The sequence below is a fragment of the Schistocerca nitens genome, chromosome 3 (genome assembly GCF_023898315.1).
Source record: "Schistocerca nitens isolate TAMUIC-IGC-003100 chromosome 3, iqSchNite1.1, whole genome shotgun sequence".
Lineage (NCBI taxonomy): Eukaryota > Metazoa > Arthropoda > Insecta > Orthoptera > Acrididae > Schistocerca > Schistocerca nitens.
In genome coordinates this window covers 804,466,472-804,484,481 of record NC_064616.1, presented here as the reverse complement: position 1 = coordinate 804,484,481, position 18,010 = coordinate 804,466,472, and the positions used below count along the sequence as shown (strand labels likewise).

The following is an 18,010-nucleotide window of genomic DNA, read 5'->3' as shown; positions in this document are numbered from 1 at the left end:
ATTTAAAAAACCTACCTGTTACCAACTGTTCGTCTAAAATTGTGAGCCATATGTTTGTGACTGTTAGAGCGCCATCTATCACAAAGCGAAAGAAGTGGTCCAACTAAAACATTCATATTTCTTTACGTACTATACGAATAGGTAGTAAAAAATGAGGGTTCCTATTTAAAAAAAACCAGTTGATATCCGTTTCACCTATGGCAGCGTCATCTAGCGGGCCAACCATAGCGCCATCTGGTTTACCCCTTCAAGCTAGATTAGTTTCGTTCTTTGTAGTTTTTTCGTTTGACGCTTATTTCGTAAAATATTTGGCCCGGTCACGATCAAGGGATCACCCTGTATATTCCAGTTAGGTTCATTTCACGGCATGCTGATGCAATAGTTCCATACTGAGCAGTCATATACAATTCTCGCTCGTCGAAAGCTCCTTAGCTAAAGACTAGACAGTTGCACAAGTCATACCAATATCCAAGAAAGGAAGTAGAAAAAATCTGCTGAATTACAGACCCATATCACTAACGTTGATTTGCAGTGGGAGTTTGCAACATATACTGTGCCCAAACATCATGAATTACCTCGAAGAAAACGATTTATTGAGAGATACCCAACACGGATTAAGAAAATATCGTTCTTGTAAAACACAGCTAGCTCTTCATTCACACGAAATAATGAGTGATATAGACAGGGGAAGTCGATTTGATTACATATTTATAGATTTCGAGAACACTTTCGACAACGTTCCTCACAAGCGACTTCTAATCAAATAACGCGCGTACGGAGTATCGTTTCAGTTGTGCGACTCGATTCGTGCTTTCCTGTCAGAAAGTATGTTCATAGTAAATGACGGAAAATCATCGAGTAAAACAGATGTAATATATGGTGTTTCCCAAGGAAGTGTTATAGGCCGTCTACTGTTCTGATGTATATAAATGATTTATGAGACAATCTGAACAGTTCTCTTAGATTGCTTTCAAATGATGTTGTCATTTACCGTCTTGTAAAGTCATCAAATGATCAGATCCAACTGCAAAATGATTTAGACAAGACACCTGTATAGTGCGAAAAGTGGCAACAGAATCTAAATAATGAAAAGCGTAAGTCATCCACATGAGTACTAAAAGCAAACAGCTGAATTTTTGTTATACGATAAGTCACACGAATCTAAAGCTGTGAATCCAACTAAATACTTAGGGACTATAATTATGAATAACTAAAACTGTAACGTTCACACAGATTACGTTGTGAGGAAAGTGAACCAAAGACTGCGACTTCTAATCAAATAACACTTAGAAGGTGGAACAGGTCTACTAACAGACTGCCTACTCTACGCTTGTCCATCCTCTTCTAGAGCATTGCTGAACGGGATAGGATTCACGTCTTATATGACTGACAGAGGACATCGAACATGTTTAAGAAGGGCAACTCGTTTTGTATTTTCGCTGCGTAGGGGAGAAAGTACCACGGATACGATACGCGAATTGGGGTGGCAGTCATTAAAACGAAGGCATTTTTCGTTGCGGCAGGATCTTCTCATGAAATTTCAATCACCAACTTTCTCCTCAAATTGCGAAAACATTTTACTAGGGAGAAATGATCACTATATTAAAATAATCACTCGCACGGAAAGATTTAAGTGTTTGATATCCCCCGCACTGTTCGTTAGTGGGACGACAGAGAAACAGCTTGAAGGTCGTGAACTCTCTGTCAGGAATTTAATTGTGAACTGCAGAGTAATCATGTTGATGTAGGTTGTGCTGTTGAAACCACGTGTACTGCACCTCGTTTTCAAATACTGAGTTTAAAAATTGTTGCACCATCTAGATGTAGCTTTTCACTGTGCACTGTATCAGGAAAGAATGTCGTCAGCACACGAAACACCCAGTTTTTGTGTCGATTTTCCATAGCCCGCATACGTGATTTCTGTGCATTCACATATCCAACAAGGCGAAACTATAGGCCTGCCTCGTCGAACGGAAACCAATCATAGAGTTCTTTATTAAATGGAGTTACAGAAGTCATGAACTATTGAAAGAAAGATATAAGTTTTTCATTATCCCCAGGTGACAACTCACGAGCACCACGACTTTCATGCAGATGTACCTTTTAACACTTGCGTAATACCGTGTGGGCACTATCAGAGGAGTGATTGGCTATACAGGCTGCTTCAGCTGCCTCTACCTATGTCCTGTTATGCAACCCGTAATGTTTATATCTGAGCTTCGTAATCTCGCGCGAGGTTTTCATATTCTCTCCCTGGCTACGCGCAAACATTTAGCACAAAGGAAAAAATAAATAAACAGGGCCTTTCCGTAAGAAATTTGATGTAGTTAAGTTTTGACTGGTATACGTTTTTGCTAGAGGCCGTAGTTTTCGAGTTATTCAAGAACAACTTCCAACGCACCCCTACTCCCGCACTCTCTTCCTACGGGTCACAATTTCTAGTATATTGTTCATCCACTCCCTCCTATCACTGTACAAAAGCTTTGCGACATCACGATTTATGTCCCACATTCGACCTTTTTTGGTCTTCATTGACTGGCCTTATTACGCCACCGGTTTAGAAACTCTATAAGTAACATTTGTGTCAATTTTAACTGACAATTTTGTAAATTTTAACACCATAAAACGAACAATTTCATCGTTGTATTCGTCAGATCTTCTGATTACGAAACCATTGTGCTTGTAAGGGTTAGATTTGGGTCGTAACGTTTGCAAAAATCGTTTTTCTTTCATTACCCTTACGGGCACGTTTAAATTTATGATGTTAACGAAATAGCCGACTATACTGGTGACGTTATAGCGCAATCAATAGTTCGTTTAATGGGAAACTTTTGTGCGGTAGTAGGAGGGAGTGCCATGAACAATATGCTAGAAATCCTGACTGCTGAGGGATGAGTGCGTTTGAAAGTCACTTTTATACGTTTCTCTTGAATAATTCGAAAACAGTGACTTCCAGGGAAAACGAACCCAGTACAGAATTTAACTATATTACATTTACGACAAAAAGGCCTGTTCATTTTTTCTCTAGCACTAATAGTGTGAGTAGCGTGCGAGAGAATATAAAAATCTCGTACGTGGTTTATGAAGGCCAGATATAACATCGCGGGTTGCATGAAACAACATCGGTAGTACCAGCTGAATCACCCTGTATAGGATTGCCAAGGGCTGTATGGGACTCAAACTTTATGCAGCTTATACATCTATCAACTTTTATCGTGTTAGCACTTTCAGTCTTTCATTTTTGGCTGCATCTGCCACATTTACTGTCTTCTGGAATTTATTGTACAGGAGGTTGATGTTAATTTAATGCAGTGTTACTATAATTTTATTTTATTTTATCTGTGCTGACCTTGTTGAACTCGTGGCTGACACTTAATTATAGATCTTTGAGGGAGATCTTATTTGTTGCTATTTTCGGACTCTGTCAACTATCTTACCATGATCTTCTGTGGAGGCATTCTTAGTCCCGGTGTAACTGGCGTATGAGATGTACTGAGTCACGATGAATGCTCTCGGTTGTAATGTGCAACTCATTTTTTTTCTCAATTAAACAAGGATACCTCATGTGCAACCCATTTTTTTTCTCAATTAAACAAGGATACCTCTGATGGAACGTCTCCGATTGCACTGCTCCAGTCGCTTCACTCGTAGCATTTGTCGTTCCTTGACTGTGTTCCTGGTAGGCTACTGATGGGAAGAATCGAAAATTTCAAGGACTAGAGAACCCTGTTCTCGAGAACCAAAAGGAATCTAACACACATCTGGGAACCGGAAAGTTCTATGATTAGTGCCTAGCTGTTAGGGGCACATTACGAACCAGCGACGCAGCCCGCTGTACTCGTTAAAGTTTGTTCTCGGATGTATATCTAGCGTGCCTGCGTCCATGTCGTATTCTGCACCCCTAAGGAAATTAGTTTTATGTTAGTGAAGCAAAGCTACGTTTGTTTCTGTAGTTCGTTTTTCGGATGTCATCTTCCTTTTTGTTTGTACACATTCAAAAATAATGTAGTTTCTGGATTAGTGTGTATTTTTTTTTTTTTTTTTTGCAGTCTTTCTCAAACGATTGTAAAGCAAGTATTCTGTAAAAATCGATGTTAATGTTAATTTAAAATTTACAATTTATTCGACATTTATTTGTCGGGAAAATTACTGTGTGATTTTGTTCTGTTGAAACAGAGGCTAAAGAATAGAACTTAAATCTAGATTTAAATTGAAAATTGAACAACTTCCGTATTGTCATCAAACTTGTTCCCAAAATATTTTATTCTCCTATGTCTCCGTAGTTATTTTTGAAAATTAATGAAACAGTTTTTAGCGAAATTCTGTAGAGTTATGTTGATGCAAATATCTAGTATGTATGATCCAGTGTTGTTTTTTAATACATTTATCAGTGAAACGATCAATTTTGTGTAACAAGACAAGTGCAATCTGTGGAGCAAATTTCCGTAGGAAGAGGCAGCTGAAAACACCCGTGAATGAATACTCATTCGTGAACTGATAAGTTTTAACAGCCAACAACTATTCGTCTTTTGGCTTCGAGTGCTACCGAAACGAGCCGATACCCTACACAAGAGAGGTCTTGTTTTCGAATGTAGTAGCTGAAAACTCGTCAGTTCACGATAATACTGAGAACGTGCTGGAATCGAGAACTTCTCAGGTGTTCTGTGCGTCCCGCGGTGAAGAGGAAGACCGAACTCACATTGTATCTGGCTGCGTACGCTGGAACGACATGTCAGTTGCGTTACTAAGAAACTTCAGCCGTCTGACACATTGGTTATCAACCTTAGGCTCTGTACTGTTTCATCGAAAGACATTTTGATATACAGAATTTCCATAATGGAAGCAAAAGTAACTATATAGGAGACTTCATGAAATATGAAGCAACGATTTTGATGTGAGAATTGAATATGATCGTAAAGAGTAGTGAAATATTATCAAGGTAGTTTAAATATGTATCTACACTGCGCAACAGAATTAAAGGGTCACTTTTAGAAACCCCGTCACTGTCTCCCATTGCGAACTAGAAGTTTGAGTTTTTTTTAAGGTACCTGCAACCATCGTCTGAAATGATACAAAAACGTGGCGCGCTGCAACGTCATCCTCGGCCTCGACAACGCTTCAAACAGCGACACACGCGAAATAAAGGCCGAAGGTTAGAAGCTCATGAGATCTGTAATGTGAGTTAATGATGTCACATTGGCCGAAAACTTCACCACAATTCTGGCTAACAGCACCGTGGAAATGTCACACGATAGGAAGGTCATCACACTCCATCTTACCCACATTTTACTTCCCCTTTTGACGCCTAGGCGACAGAGGTCAGAACAGCGACGCCTAGCGTTGAAATCACACGGATTTCTTATGGGTGGACGAGGAAAACATTTAAGCCACACCGCCGCTCAGGATCGACACGAAAAGACCTCAAGGGTTGGCGTAAAAGGCGTGAATGAAACCACCACTTTCGTTGGGGCGTTGATTCTCACACATTTCGAGGTCTAAAATGAGAATTCTCAGTGCGATGAGGAACGACGACGTTCTTGAAAACCTTTGACACTCATTTGAGGGAGGGAGAGGGGGGAAGGGGGTGCGACATTGGTACCTGGGTGAAAAAAGTGGCAACGAGTCCCTCTAAGACCACCAGTTCGGCAACACCCTTGTTGTCACCTGTCAACCTTCGTTGAGCACTTTAAAAATGTGTCTACAGAGACAAACCGTGACGGAGTCATAGGCACTTGCATGCAGGCTACGCTGCTGCTAGCCGATGATAGCGGGCATGTTGAGTCGGTGGGGCGTCAGGGTGTTGGCTGCCTGCAGGTGCCTAGGACTCCATCAAGGGCTGTCTTTGTACGGGTACATTTTTAAAGTGTCCAATAAAGGTGTTCCGATGCCACCGAGGGTGTTGCCATAATGGGTGGTCTTAGAGGGACCCTTTGCCATTTTATTCATGCATGTGTCAACGTTGCACCCTCACTCCTTTCCTGTGATTACGCCACAAGAGGAAAGAGGGCGCGAAACAGGAGGGCTGAAAAAGCATAAGCGCCCTTTGCTGCTTCCGACCGCATTCAAATGTCGTGGAATAGTTTTGAACGAACCCTAATGATTTCACTCTGTACAACAGAGCTAAATTGCGGCCATGCTACACTCCAAAGTGTTGCGATCTTGTTCGGTGGGATTGGTGGCCCACGATGTCCTTGGAGAAGGATTGTATCGTCCATGGGATGTCACTAGAGTCAAAAGTTGCCGGGAACGTATTCCTGTTGGACATCGCACTGCGGAGTGTAGTTTTCGACCGAGAAATGTGTGGGAGTCAACGCCCCAAGGAAAGTGGTGATTTCATTCACGCGTTTTACGCCACCGCCTGAGGCATTTTCGTGTCGATTCTGAGTGGCGGTGCGTCTTAAACGTTTTCCTCGGCCACCCATAAGAAACCCGTGTGATTTCGATCCTAGGCGTCAAAAGAGAGAGTGAAATGTGGTTAAGAGGGAGTGTGATGACCTTTCTATCGTGTAACACTTCCGCGGTGGTGTTGGGAAGAATTGTGGTGAAATTTGGGACCAATGTGACACTATTAACCCACATTAAAGCTCTCATGAGCTTCTGAGCTTTGGCCTTTATTTCGAATGTGTCCTGTTTGAAGCATTGTCGGGCTCGAGGATGACGTTGCAGGGCGCCGCGCTTTTGTACCAAGACAGAGGATGGTTGCACGTACCTTTAAAAAAATTCAGACTATAGGCCGTATTGAGAGACAATTACGAGGTTTAGAAAAGATGGCCCTTTAAATGTGTTGTGCAGCGTATTATTTCATAACATTTGAGTATATTTCCTTCAAGACTGGCATGTATGAGAGGTAGTCGTAAAATTTTAATAATCGCATCTAACGAATCAAGCTGTGATCATGATGTAGGTGATCGTGAAAGTCCTTCTCTACGTATTCATCCTTCAATGGAAATATTTTTCCCAACGGTAGATGACTCGGCGGAGACGGTTGTATAAGTCTGATTTTAGCTGTTCACGAAACGTTGCACCACAGATATCACATCGTCGTCACTCTGGAAATGTCTGTCACTGGATGGTCTCTTCATCTGAGGCGGCAGGAAGAAGTCACTGACTGGGTGTCACGTCACGATAACACAGGACGTGAGGCAAAATTTGATGGCCAAAGCAACAACATGTGTGACTGTTTCCTATACAGAATGTACTGGGGCGTTGTCGTCGATCAAAAACAATCCCTCGGACTGCTTCCTGTGGCGCTGCATACTGACATGCTCGAGTAACCTCATCTGGAGAGTGCCGTAGTATGATCTTGTGGCAGTTTGCCGCTTACGAACGTAATCTGCACCTCGATCGACGAATGTTCTGTGTTTGCCTTCTTCGACGTCAGTAAATCTACAAGTTTCGACTGCGTGCTTTGCTGTTTTGTGTCTGGGTCATCCTGAAACACCCATCAACGGCTAAGGAAGTCATCTGGACTGGCCTGCCACTTCCGAAAAGTTTCCGCTACTGCCTCGGTTCGTTGGGAGAAAAACGGTTCAGATCATTCTAATTTAGGTTTATCTTAGCTTTCTCAATCGCTCCCAGGAAACGGAACGGCCGATGTCCTTCCCCGTGCTCGAAACAACGAGAACTCGTTCTCTGCGTCTCATGACCTCGATGTCGACGGGGCGTTAAACTCTAATCTTCCTTCCTTGCTTCGTCGGGTCTTTTTAAACGGAGTGATCATTTGTGGAATACAGTGTACGGTGGGTGCGACCTCCGTCGTCTTCAAACTTCGTGCAACGTGGTGAAAACTGACCCACGACTGATTTTCATTTTCTCCACTATCGCCTCGATTGCGCCACGTCGGTTTTCGAAAATTAGGGCTTCTACTTCTCTCGTGAGTCCTGGCTGTTCACGGAGAAATTGTCTGTCACTGTGTTCTTCACAATACGGACATCACTGACATTGTCTGCGTTACGTAACCACTATGTCATTTGGTGTTGCACTGTTACCGTACACTTCCACCAACTCACCGGAAAGCAAATTATCGCACAATGGTGTATTTTATGAATGGGATGTGCCGTGTTGTTTTGACCGCACTAGCAGCCTACTAGACCTACTGTGTCGGGAGAATTTCAGTGTGTACCAGTACCTGTAAAACAAACAAATAATTAATTACGTAAATTTATTTTTTCGAGGTGATAGTTTAAACTTTATGCCCATCCATCGTATGTAGGCAGCTGACACGGGGTCACCCGAAAGCTAGTAAAATAATTAGAAGACAAGTTGCGAGTCGTCGATTGCCGGATTGGCCGAGACACTAGGGTAGCGCGACTGACCTCGACGCCGTTCCACATGTAGTGCATGGAGTCATGGTGCGGCGTGTTGATGTGCTCGGCCATGACGGACATCCAGTGCACTAGGCCCTGCGCGGAGGCGGGCGGCGCGTGCAGCGCGGCAGCGGCGGCCGCGGCGGACTTGCCCTGGTGCGGCGCGTGCGGCGGGTGCGGCTGCTGCAGCTGCAGCTGGTGCTGCTGCGACACCTGCTGCTGCTGCGGCGCCGGCTGCGGCTGCTGGTGCTGCGGCTGCTGCTGCTGCGGCGGCGGCGGCTGCTGCTGCGGCTGGTGCTGCGCCTGCTGGTGGTGGTGGTGCGCCGACGACGACTCGCCGCCCCACACGAACGCTGCCTTCTGGAACAGAGCCGCCAGCACCGGGCATCACCCCTCACGTTTCAAAAAACTTTGTTTTATCATAGGTTTGTGAGTGTCAAATTATACACGAGTTTTGTCGAGTAATATGCTTAATTTTTATAAAACAGATGTTAACATTTTCATTTCTTTTAAATTAAAGAAACTTTATAGAGTTGGGCCAACGACCTTGCCGCAGTTTTAACACCGGTTCCCGTCAGTTCTTCTAAGTTACGCTCTGTCGGGCTCGGCTCGTACTCGGTCGGGTGACCGTCCAGATCTGCCGAGCGCTGTTAGCAAGCGGGAGGCACACAGCCCTTGGGAGGCGAATTGAGGAGCTACTTGACTGGGAAGTAGCGGCTCCCGTCACGAAAACTGTCAACGGCCGGGAGAGCGGTGTACTGACCACATGTCTCTCCGTACCCGCATTCAGTGACGCCTATCGACCGTGTATTACACGGCGGTCGGTTGATACCGTTTGGCCCTCCGAGGCCTGTGCAGACGAAGAAGTTTAGAAGTTAGTTAGATGGGTGATTACATTAAACCTGCATTAATACTGATACCAAATTAGACTGAAAGAAAGGATAATTTGATTCGACATCCTGAGACATCGAGAAATGGTTAATTTGGCAGTAGAGAGAATGTGAGGAGTGGAGTTTGTAGAGGGAGACTAAGGCTCAATTGAATACAATAAGCAAGTTTAAGTGGACGTAGCCTGCTGTAGTTGTACACACATGAAGGGACTTGCGCTGCAGGGACTGTCTCGAAAAGTCACATGAAACCACGTTTCATACTTCCAACTGCAACAGTGCACTGAACAGATATTTGAGTGTTGTACAGCGGCAGTTGAATTTAGTGAAACTAAACTTCTAATTGTTGTTGTTTATAGGTCCCCTTACACTGACTCCAGAGAATTTCTGCTCAAACTAGTGAGGGTTCTTGGTTCACTTTATAGGAGGTGCCAGAAATTAGTTGTATGTGCTGACTTCAATGTTAATTTTGTATAGGATTGTGCAAGAAAAATTATGTTGGTACTTCTCCTAAACTCATATGATCTGATGCAGACTGTGTTTTTCCCAAATAGGGTGCAGGGGAACAGTAGCACAGCACTGGCAATATTTTTATTCATTTTTCGTTACTAGATGCGCATTCTGTTAGTAAAAGGGTGAATGGCCTTTCAGACCATGATGCACAAATTTTAACACTAAAAGGCATTTGTACTCAAACAGATGTCACATATAATTACAAACTAAGTAGGGAAGCTAATCCAACGACAATACAGAGTTTTTTAAACCTCTTTAAGGAACAAGAGTGGCAGGATGTTTATAGTGCCGATAACATAGAAGACAAATATAATGCTTTCCTTAACACATTTCTCATGCTCTTTGAGAGTTGCTTTCCATTAGATCGTTCTAAACAGGGTAGTAGCAGTAAAAGGTAGGCTGGGTGTCTGACAAGTGGGATAAGGATATCATATGTTCTACATGATACAAAGCGGGAATTATATCAAAATCTTAGAAATAGTCACAATCAAGCTACAGTAGCCCATTACAAATAGTACTGAGAGGTGCTTAAAAATGTTATTAGGCAAGCAAAGAGTATGTGGTATGCAAATAGAATAGCTAATTCGCAGGATAAAATCAAAACCATATGGTTAGTTGTGAAGGAAGTGTCTGGTCAACAGCACAAGGTCGACGATATAATTCAGTTCGTAGTAAAAATATTTCTGTTACTGCTAAGTCACATATATGTACAGTAATTAGCAATCATTTTCTGAGCATTGCAGGTGAATTAAATAAAAACTTAGTTTCTACAGGGAACCAAATAACTCTCTTGGAAAATGCCTTTCCGAGACTGATGTCTGAAATACTCCTCTGTCCTCTTCCAACCTGAAAAGGGGGAGATTGAGTCAATAATTAAATTACTGAAGACTAAGAACTCTCATGGATATGATGGAGTGCGTAGCAGAATATTAAAGTACAGTGCTGCACATGTTAGTCCTGTACTTACTTATATTTGTAATTTTTCAGTGGTCAGTTTCCTGAACGATTGAAGTACTCAGTAGTAAAGCCGCTTTATAAAAAGGTAGAAACGGATAATGTAGAAAATTTTAGACTTATTCCCATGCCATCAGTGTTTTCTAAAGTTATTGGAAAGGCTGTGTATGTAAGGATTACTGATCATTTTGTGTCACATAATTTGTTATCGCATGTACAGTTCGGCATTAGAAGTCGTTTAACAACTGAAAATGCTATATTCTATTTTCTCTGTGAGGAACTGGATGAATTAAACAAAAGGTTTCGAACGCTAGGCATATTTTTTGATTTACCTAAGGTGTTTGATTGTTTCTATCACAAAATATTGCTCCAGAAGTTGGACCAATACGGAATATGGGGAATTGCTCACAACCTAACCTAACCTAACCTAACCTAACCTACTTTAGCAACAGACAGCAATAGGTCATTCACAGTGTTAAGAATGGCTGTGATGTGGGGTCTGAGTGGGGCACTGTCAGATGAGGGGGTGCCCCAGGGATCAGTGTTGGGGTCACTCTTGTTCCTTATTTATATAAATGATATGCCCGCTAGTAATACGGGTAACTTTAAAATATTTCTGTTTGTCGATGATACTAGCTTGGTAGTAAAGGATGTTGTATGCAACATTGGCTCCGTTTCGAATGGCGCAGTTCATGATCTAAGTTCATGGATTATAGAAAATAAACTAACGCTAAATCACAGTAAGACACAGTTTTTAGAGTTTCTAACAAACAATTTAACCAAACCCGACGTTTTAATTTCACAGAATGGCCATATGATTAGTGAAACTGAACAGTTCAAATTTCTAAGTGTTCAGATAGATAGTAAACTGTCGTGGAAAGGCTACATTCAGGATCTTGTTCAAAGACCTAATGCTGCCATTTTTACTGTTCGAACGGTATTTGAAGTAAGTGATCGTTCGACACGAAAATTAATCTATTTTGCTTATTTTCATTCGCTTATGTCGCATTGTATTATATTTTTGGTAGCTCTTCCCATTCTAAAAGGATATTTTTGGCTCGGAAACGGGCAGTTCGAGCAATAAGTGGTGTAAGTTCGCGAACCTCTTGTCAACCCTGTTCACTAAATCTGGGTATTTTTACATGACCCTCTCAATATATATATTCCTTGCTGTCGTTTCCTGTTAACAATATCAGCTCATTCCCAAGAATTAGAAGCTTTCACTCAGTTAATACTTGGCAGAAATCCAATCTGCATTTGGATCGCATTTCCATAACTCTTGTGCAGAAAGGTGTGCAGTATACTGCTGCATCCATTTTCAGTAAGCTACCACAAGAATTCAAAAATCTTAGCAGTAATCCACCTACTTTCAAATCTAAACTGAATAGTTTCCTCATGGGCCACGCCTTCTATTCTGTTGAAGAATTCCTTGAAAAATCACCCGATTCTTATGTTCTATTGTTGATTGCGTTGACTTAAACCTATGGCTTATAAACATTTTATTTTATCTGTTATTACTTTTATGTTGTAATTTCAATCTCTTTGTTCTGGGATGCGTTTCAGCTAGAGACCGTAGTTTTCGAGTTATTCGAGAGACATGTGCAAAAGTGACCTTCAAACGCACCCACACTCCTCTCCCACCGGTCAGGATTTCTAATATGTTGTTCATGCACTTCCTCCTACCACTGTACAAAAACTCGTTCCTGCACGAATTGTTTCCCACATTTGACCTTTTTTGGTCTCCGTTGAGTGGCGTTTTACGCCACAGTCTTAGTCGAGCACTTGCAAATTTTCAAACTGACGTTTGCGTAAGTTCTACCTAACATCTCTGTAAATTTAAACAACATAAAATAAACATGTACATCATTGTATTCTCAGGCTTCTTGACACGAAACTACTGTACTTATAAGAGTTAGCTTTGCATCGAATTGTGTACGTAATTAGTTCCAGCGAACGCTTACAAAAGTCGTTTTTCTTTCATTACCCTCATAGGCACGTTTAAATTGATAATGTTAACGAAGTAGCCGAATATGCTGATGGCGTAATAGCCCAATCGATAGAAAGCAAAAATGGTCGAATATCGGGAATAGTTCGAGTAGTAGGAAATTTGGCAGGAGAGAGTGCCACGAACAACATACTAGAATTCCCGACTGGTGAGGATTAAGTGTCGGGTTAGTGGTGCGTTTGAAGGTCACTTTAATAACTCGGAAACCGTGGCATCCAGCGAAAACGTATCTCAGTACAAAATTTAACTAATTAAATTTACTACAAAAAGGTCTACATCTACATCTACATCTACATCTATACTCCGCGAGCCACCTTATGGTGTGTGGCGGAGGGTACTTATTGTACCACTATCTGATCCCCCTTCCCTGTTCCATTCACGAATTGTGCGTGGGAAGAACGACTGCTTGTAAGTCTCCGTATTTGCTCTAATTTCTCGGATCTTTTCGTTGTGATCATTACGCGAGATATATGTGGGCGGTACTAATATGTTGCCCATCTCTTCCCGGAAGGTCCTGTTGGTTTGTTCTGTAGAACTTATAATTTGTGCGTAGCGAACAAGAGAATACGAAAATATAGCGCGTGGGATCAAATGATATCATTAGGGGAAACTGGATCACCTTGTATAGGGATATACAGTTTGACGTGGACTACAGATCACAATGTTACATGGTACTTTTCACACACAAATCATTGCCGGAGCTGAAAGAAGCGATAAATTACCAAAATCCTTAGACAGTATGGGGATCGAACCCTGGATTTATTGTATGACACTTATACGTTAAGCTACCATCGGCTAATCTCGTATGCAGTTAGAATGCAAAACTAGTTTCCATGTTTGTTTTAACTGTTTTTGACGAGGCACAATTGTAGACAGCTCAGGAGGCAAACTAGTTATTGCAGTGTCTATAGTTCAACGTTCGATCACTTGACGATGCGCATGGGTTGCTACTAAGACAGGTCATCTTTAGAGCTTTTTTGTCATACTTCTTTCTATGATTCTAAACCAAGGATCCTCATATCCTAATATAAGAAAAATATTTAGTATAACTAACGCTTCATGAATTAAGTAATTAAAAAATCACAACATAGTAAAATCCAGATGAGTAACATAATTTCTAAATCAGATACGTCAGATTCCGTGTTGGTTACTTTTATAAGGACACATTCGATTTCTTTCCCCAGTCCGAACTTAACGTCCACCACTGACAAACTCGGCGTCGACAGGACTTTATACCTGTAATTTACATTTTATTCATTCACAACTTTCACAAGGATTCTTATACTTAGTTACTGGACCACGTGGTTCGTTATTGTAAAAGAAAGAAAGACGTATCGGTATTTACAATATTTTTTACCTTGAATCAATTATTAAAATAGATGTTCTTCTGTTGTTCGTCATTACCATTTTTAATATCTCTGACTTGGAAGTAATACCCGGTTTAGACGTTCATGTTCGTGTCGATCATAGATGTCATAGGAGGATATTTGATGACTGTATTTTGGCGAGTAAGCGTTCAGATATAGAGCGAACTTTTTCTGAAATGCTTTGAATTGTTAGGTTATTATGTATTGTTGAGTTTCTACCAAACCGCGGGGTATGTAGTATTATTCGCTGCGTTTTGTTTGGAAAGTATGGTGTTTATTGATGAGCGTATGCGAAGTTCTGTATGGGATAGGCATGCGGCATTACCGATCTTAGAATCGATTTGTAAAATAAGAGATTGTCTATTTTTTCTTTTCAGCAATGATCTTCCGTTAATGAAGCTAAAAAAGTTTGTTGCATTCGCTTGGGGACTGGGTGTTGTGTTGCCTTCATTACCATTTCATCCTCATCGACACACAATTCGCCGAAGTGGTGTTAACTAATAAAAAGGCTTGCACCAGGCGGCAGGGCACCCCGCAGGTGGAGTTCCCAGCTTGGCCACACGCATTACCATTTTCGTCTGAGTGCTTTATGACTATATCATCGGCGAATGACTCTACAGATACTGGATGCAAGTCTGGCAAATCACTAAAGGGAACCTTCTGGTACTCAGGCGCCAGTACAGTAAATATCAGGGGCATCTTCCATAGTATCTTGTTTTGTTAGGGACAAAGTACAATGAAATTACAGAAACGTTGTTTTTTGATTTTGGACAGAATCTGTGCAACCGAGCGATAAAATATTTGATCAAAGGTAATAGTCGGTGTACAACCTTTGTTTACCAAATGCTACCGAGCGAGGTGGCGCAGTAGTTAGCACACTGGACTCGCATTCGGGAGGACGACGGTTCAATCCCGCTTCCGGTCATCCTGATTTAGTTTTTCCGTGATTTCCCTAAATCGCTCGTGGCAAATGCCGTGATGGTTCCTTTGGAAGGGCACGGCTGATTTCCTTCCCCGTCCTTCCCTATCCTATGAGACCGATGGCCTCGCTGTTTTGTCTCTTCCCCCAAACAACCCAACCACAACCCTAAATGCTATTGGTCACACCTGGGACACCATAGAGTCGGGAACGGAGCGAAGTGACGCAGTGACTCAAGTACTGGACTCCCGTGATCGAGGATCGGTTTTTAAATCTTCGTCTGGCCATCAACGTTTAGGTTTCCCATTGGCAAATGCCGGCATGGTTCCTTTGGAAAGCCGAAGGCCAATTTCTTTCCCGCCCTGAACCAGCCCGAGATCGCGTTGCGTCTCTAGCGACCGCAATGTCGACAGGACGTGAAACCCTCGTCTTCCTTCCTGCCAGATAAAGAAATCAATATTCGTACTTTGTGCCCTGTCGTGACTGCAGAACTCGAGAAGACTGAAGTTACCACATACTAGATTTTATTGCCTTGGTCTCTGTCTCAGAACCCGATTGAAAGGCATCGAGCCAGTACTCTATTGGAATAGACTAGATGTATCAGTAGAACAAAGAAATGTGAGCACCTGGTAACACTGTAGGCAACGTGTAAGCGTAAGTGTCAAACTGTTTTATGTTCCTTGTATCCTAACTAACCCGCTTTCTTCTTTCTTATAGTGTCTGAAGATGAAAACAGTGTTTCTGAAACCGGTTGCACTACGAATAGTAACTGCGTGAATAACAAAATAAAGGCATATATATGACCAGTTACGGTCTCCGATGGCAGAATGTTATTGTTGAGGTGAAAACGTCTATTTTGCTCGTCTGTTGAACTTTCTTGTGTGACAAAATGCCGTCAGATTTGAATCGCTAATAAAGACGAGATTAATAACGCGTAAACAATGGTTGAGCCTACAAGAGATAGATCCTGTCTGTGCGTGTTTGTCGCGCAGTATTGGTTTTGCCTGAGACGTCATCGTACCGTCGTAGGCGCATGCGCGTGATTGTTTCGAATTAACATTGGGTAACGTTATAAATTGGTGTTGCGTGTGATTAATTTTAGCTAGAACATTGATTCCGATGTCATTTTTGCGGAGCACTACCACGAAACAAAATGAGACAATAAAAATATTCTCCGGAACAGAGGTACAAATCGGTATTAAATTGAAAACTAAAAAAAAAAGAAAGATATCACCTCATATGACTGCTAAATATTCTCGTAATTATAAAAAACGCAAGTCAGAGGAAAGCTCACGTCGAAAGCTATCCCAAAAGTCTTATACTAGGCGAATGCAAGACCTACGGCAGTGTCGGAAAGTAAATGAAAAAAACGGCACAAAGCGGTTACATAGCTGGCTCATTCGACTTACAGCGACCAGCGATCGTCCGGACTTGTGATTTATTTATTCTGTAACCATTACACGTCTCTTTGTAACTATTGTAATAAAGAGATTAATAATGAAATTACGAACTAATACGAAACGCTTGCTATGATTTTATCTCTACGGTTTCACGAAAAATCTACGGCGCGGATCCGAAATGCGCTCACAAGAATATTTTCTTCGAAAGACTGCGATTTATTTGAAGAATTAAAAAAATGTCATTCATCCGCGAAAGAGGTGGTTCGGAAATCTCTTATTTGACCAATTCTTGAGTATTGTCACTACGGGACCCTTACCTCATAATATTAATTTCGTCACACTAAACTCGACAGCATCACGGAGATGCACATCACACAGTATTGGCAGAGGTTGCAAGAGAGTTGTTGTGTATTACTGGGAGGTTTGTTGTTAACGATACCAGAACGTACTTTCCAAGAAGAGTCAGGCCGGCCGTTGTGGCCGAGCGGTTCTAGGCGCTTCAGTCTGAAGCCGCGCGACCGCTACGGTTGCAGGTTCGAATCCTGCCTCGGGCATGGATGTGTGTGGTGTCCTTAGGTTAGTTAGGTTTAAGTAGTTCTAAGTTCTAGGGGACTGATGAACTCAGATGTTAAGTCCCATAGTGCTCAGAGCCATTTGAACTATTTTTGAAGAAGAGTCAGATGGTATATTATTCATATCAGTTGATGACCCTGGCTGCTCGCAGGTGTAACTGGAAAGAGAGGATGTAATCGTGACACCCAAAGAACCCTCCGCTACAAACCGTAAGCAGGTTTGCGGCGTGTAGATAAGCAAAAGCCCAACCAAGAATTGACGATATGTTGTGTTCCGTTTCATAGCGATGAGAATTACTCGTCGGAAATGTTTTCAGGTGTCTATTACATGTTGTTGCCAACGTGCAGGCTGTAGGATACACAAAATTGTGGGCCAAACTCGCAGAACGGCTCTTTCTTTGAGAACCAAATGCTTCTGAGATACGCCGCTGTCAGTTATGTTGTGAAGTTGACTCCTGATGTGATAGCCTACGACGAAGAGATTCTTCTCATCCGTTAGATTAACAAATAAGGACTTACTCTAGGCCGCAGTTTGCGTGGAAGGTTGCAGTAGCAAAATGTATACTTCGAGGCAAATATAAAGTTTTTCTCTATATTAACAGAATATCAGCCCAGTTTACTAAATTAGTGAAGGGGTACAGGATATTCACCAATGGCTCAATCTTTCTAGCAATCAAGCAGTCTGAGCGGGACTCAGTCGGGAAATTTCTGGGTAGCTCTGCTCTGTTGTTCTTATCTACTTTAGCTTTCAGACGGAGTCTTTCCAATGAAATAGTAATGTAACAGAAAAATAAATGAACGAAAAGAATCTCACTACGTACAGTTACGTAGCAAGCACCACTTGAAGGAAGCACTCAAATGTTCTTTGTTTTTAAGATGTGCGCATGATCACCTGAGCCAAACGCTCTCTTGTGACTGGCTTTTATTCTTCTTTTATCTCAAATACAGTTGATAACATGCCCACTGTGTAGTAACAGTGAACTCCATTCGTCCTGATAGCACTGCAGACTAAGCGAATTTTTGCTGGTGGACTGACATGTGTTAGATGTTGCTTTCCATCTTCCTTTTAAATATGCTTATAGATTTC

At 41.9% G+C, this 18,010-nt stretch overlaps 1 protein-coding gene across 2 annotated transcripts in view; it reads right to left on the bottom strand.

Annotated features, from left to right (window-relative positions):
* The window catches only part of LOC126248829 (zinc finger protein rotund-like), a 910,415-nt gene that overhangs the window by 314,048 nt on the left and 578,357 nt on the right, over nucleotides 1–18,010 (bottom strand). Inside the window, exon 2 of one of the 2 annotated variants that reach the window (XM_049950241.1) lies at nucleotides 8,316–8,666. In XM_049950241.1, the coding sequence (XP_049806198.1) occupies nucleotides 8,316–8,666 (351 nt within the window). The remainder of the gene's footprint in view (nucleotides 1–8,315; nucleotides 8,667–18,010) is intronic. The other variant, XM_049950242.1, reaches the window with a different exon arrangement.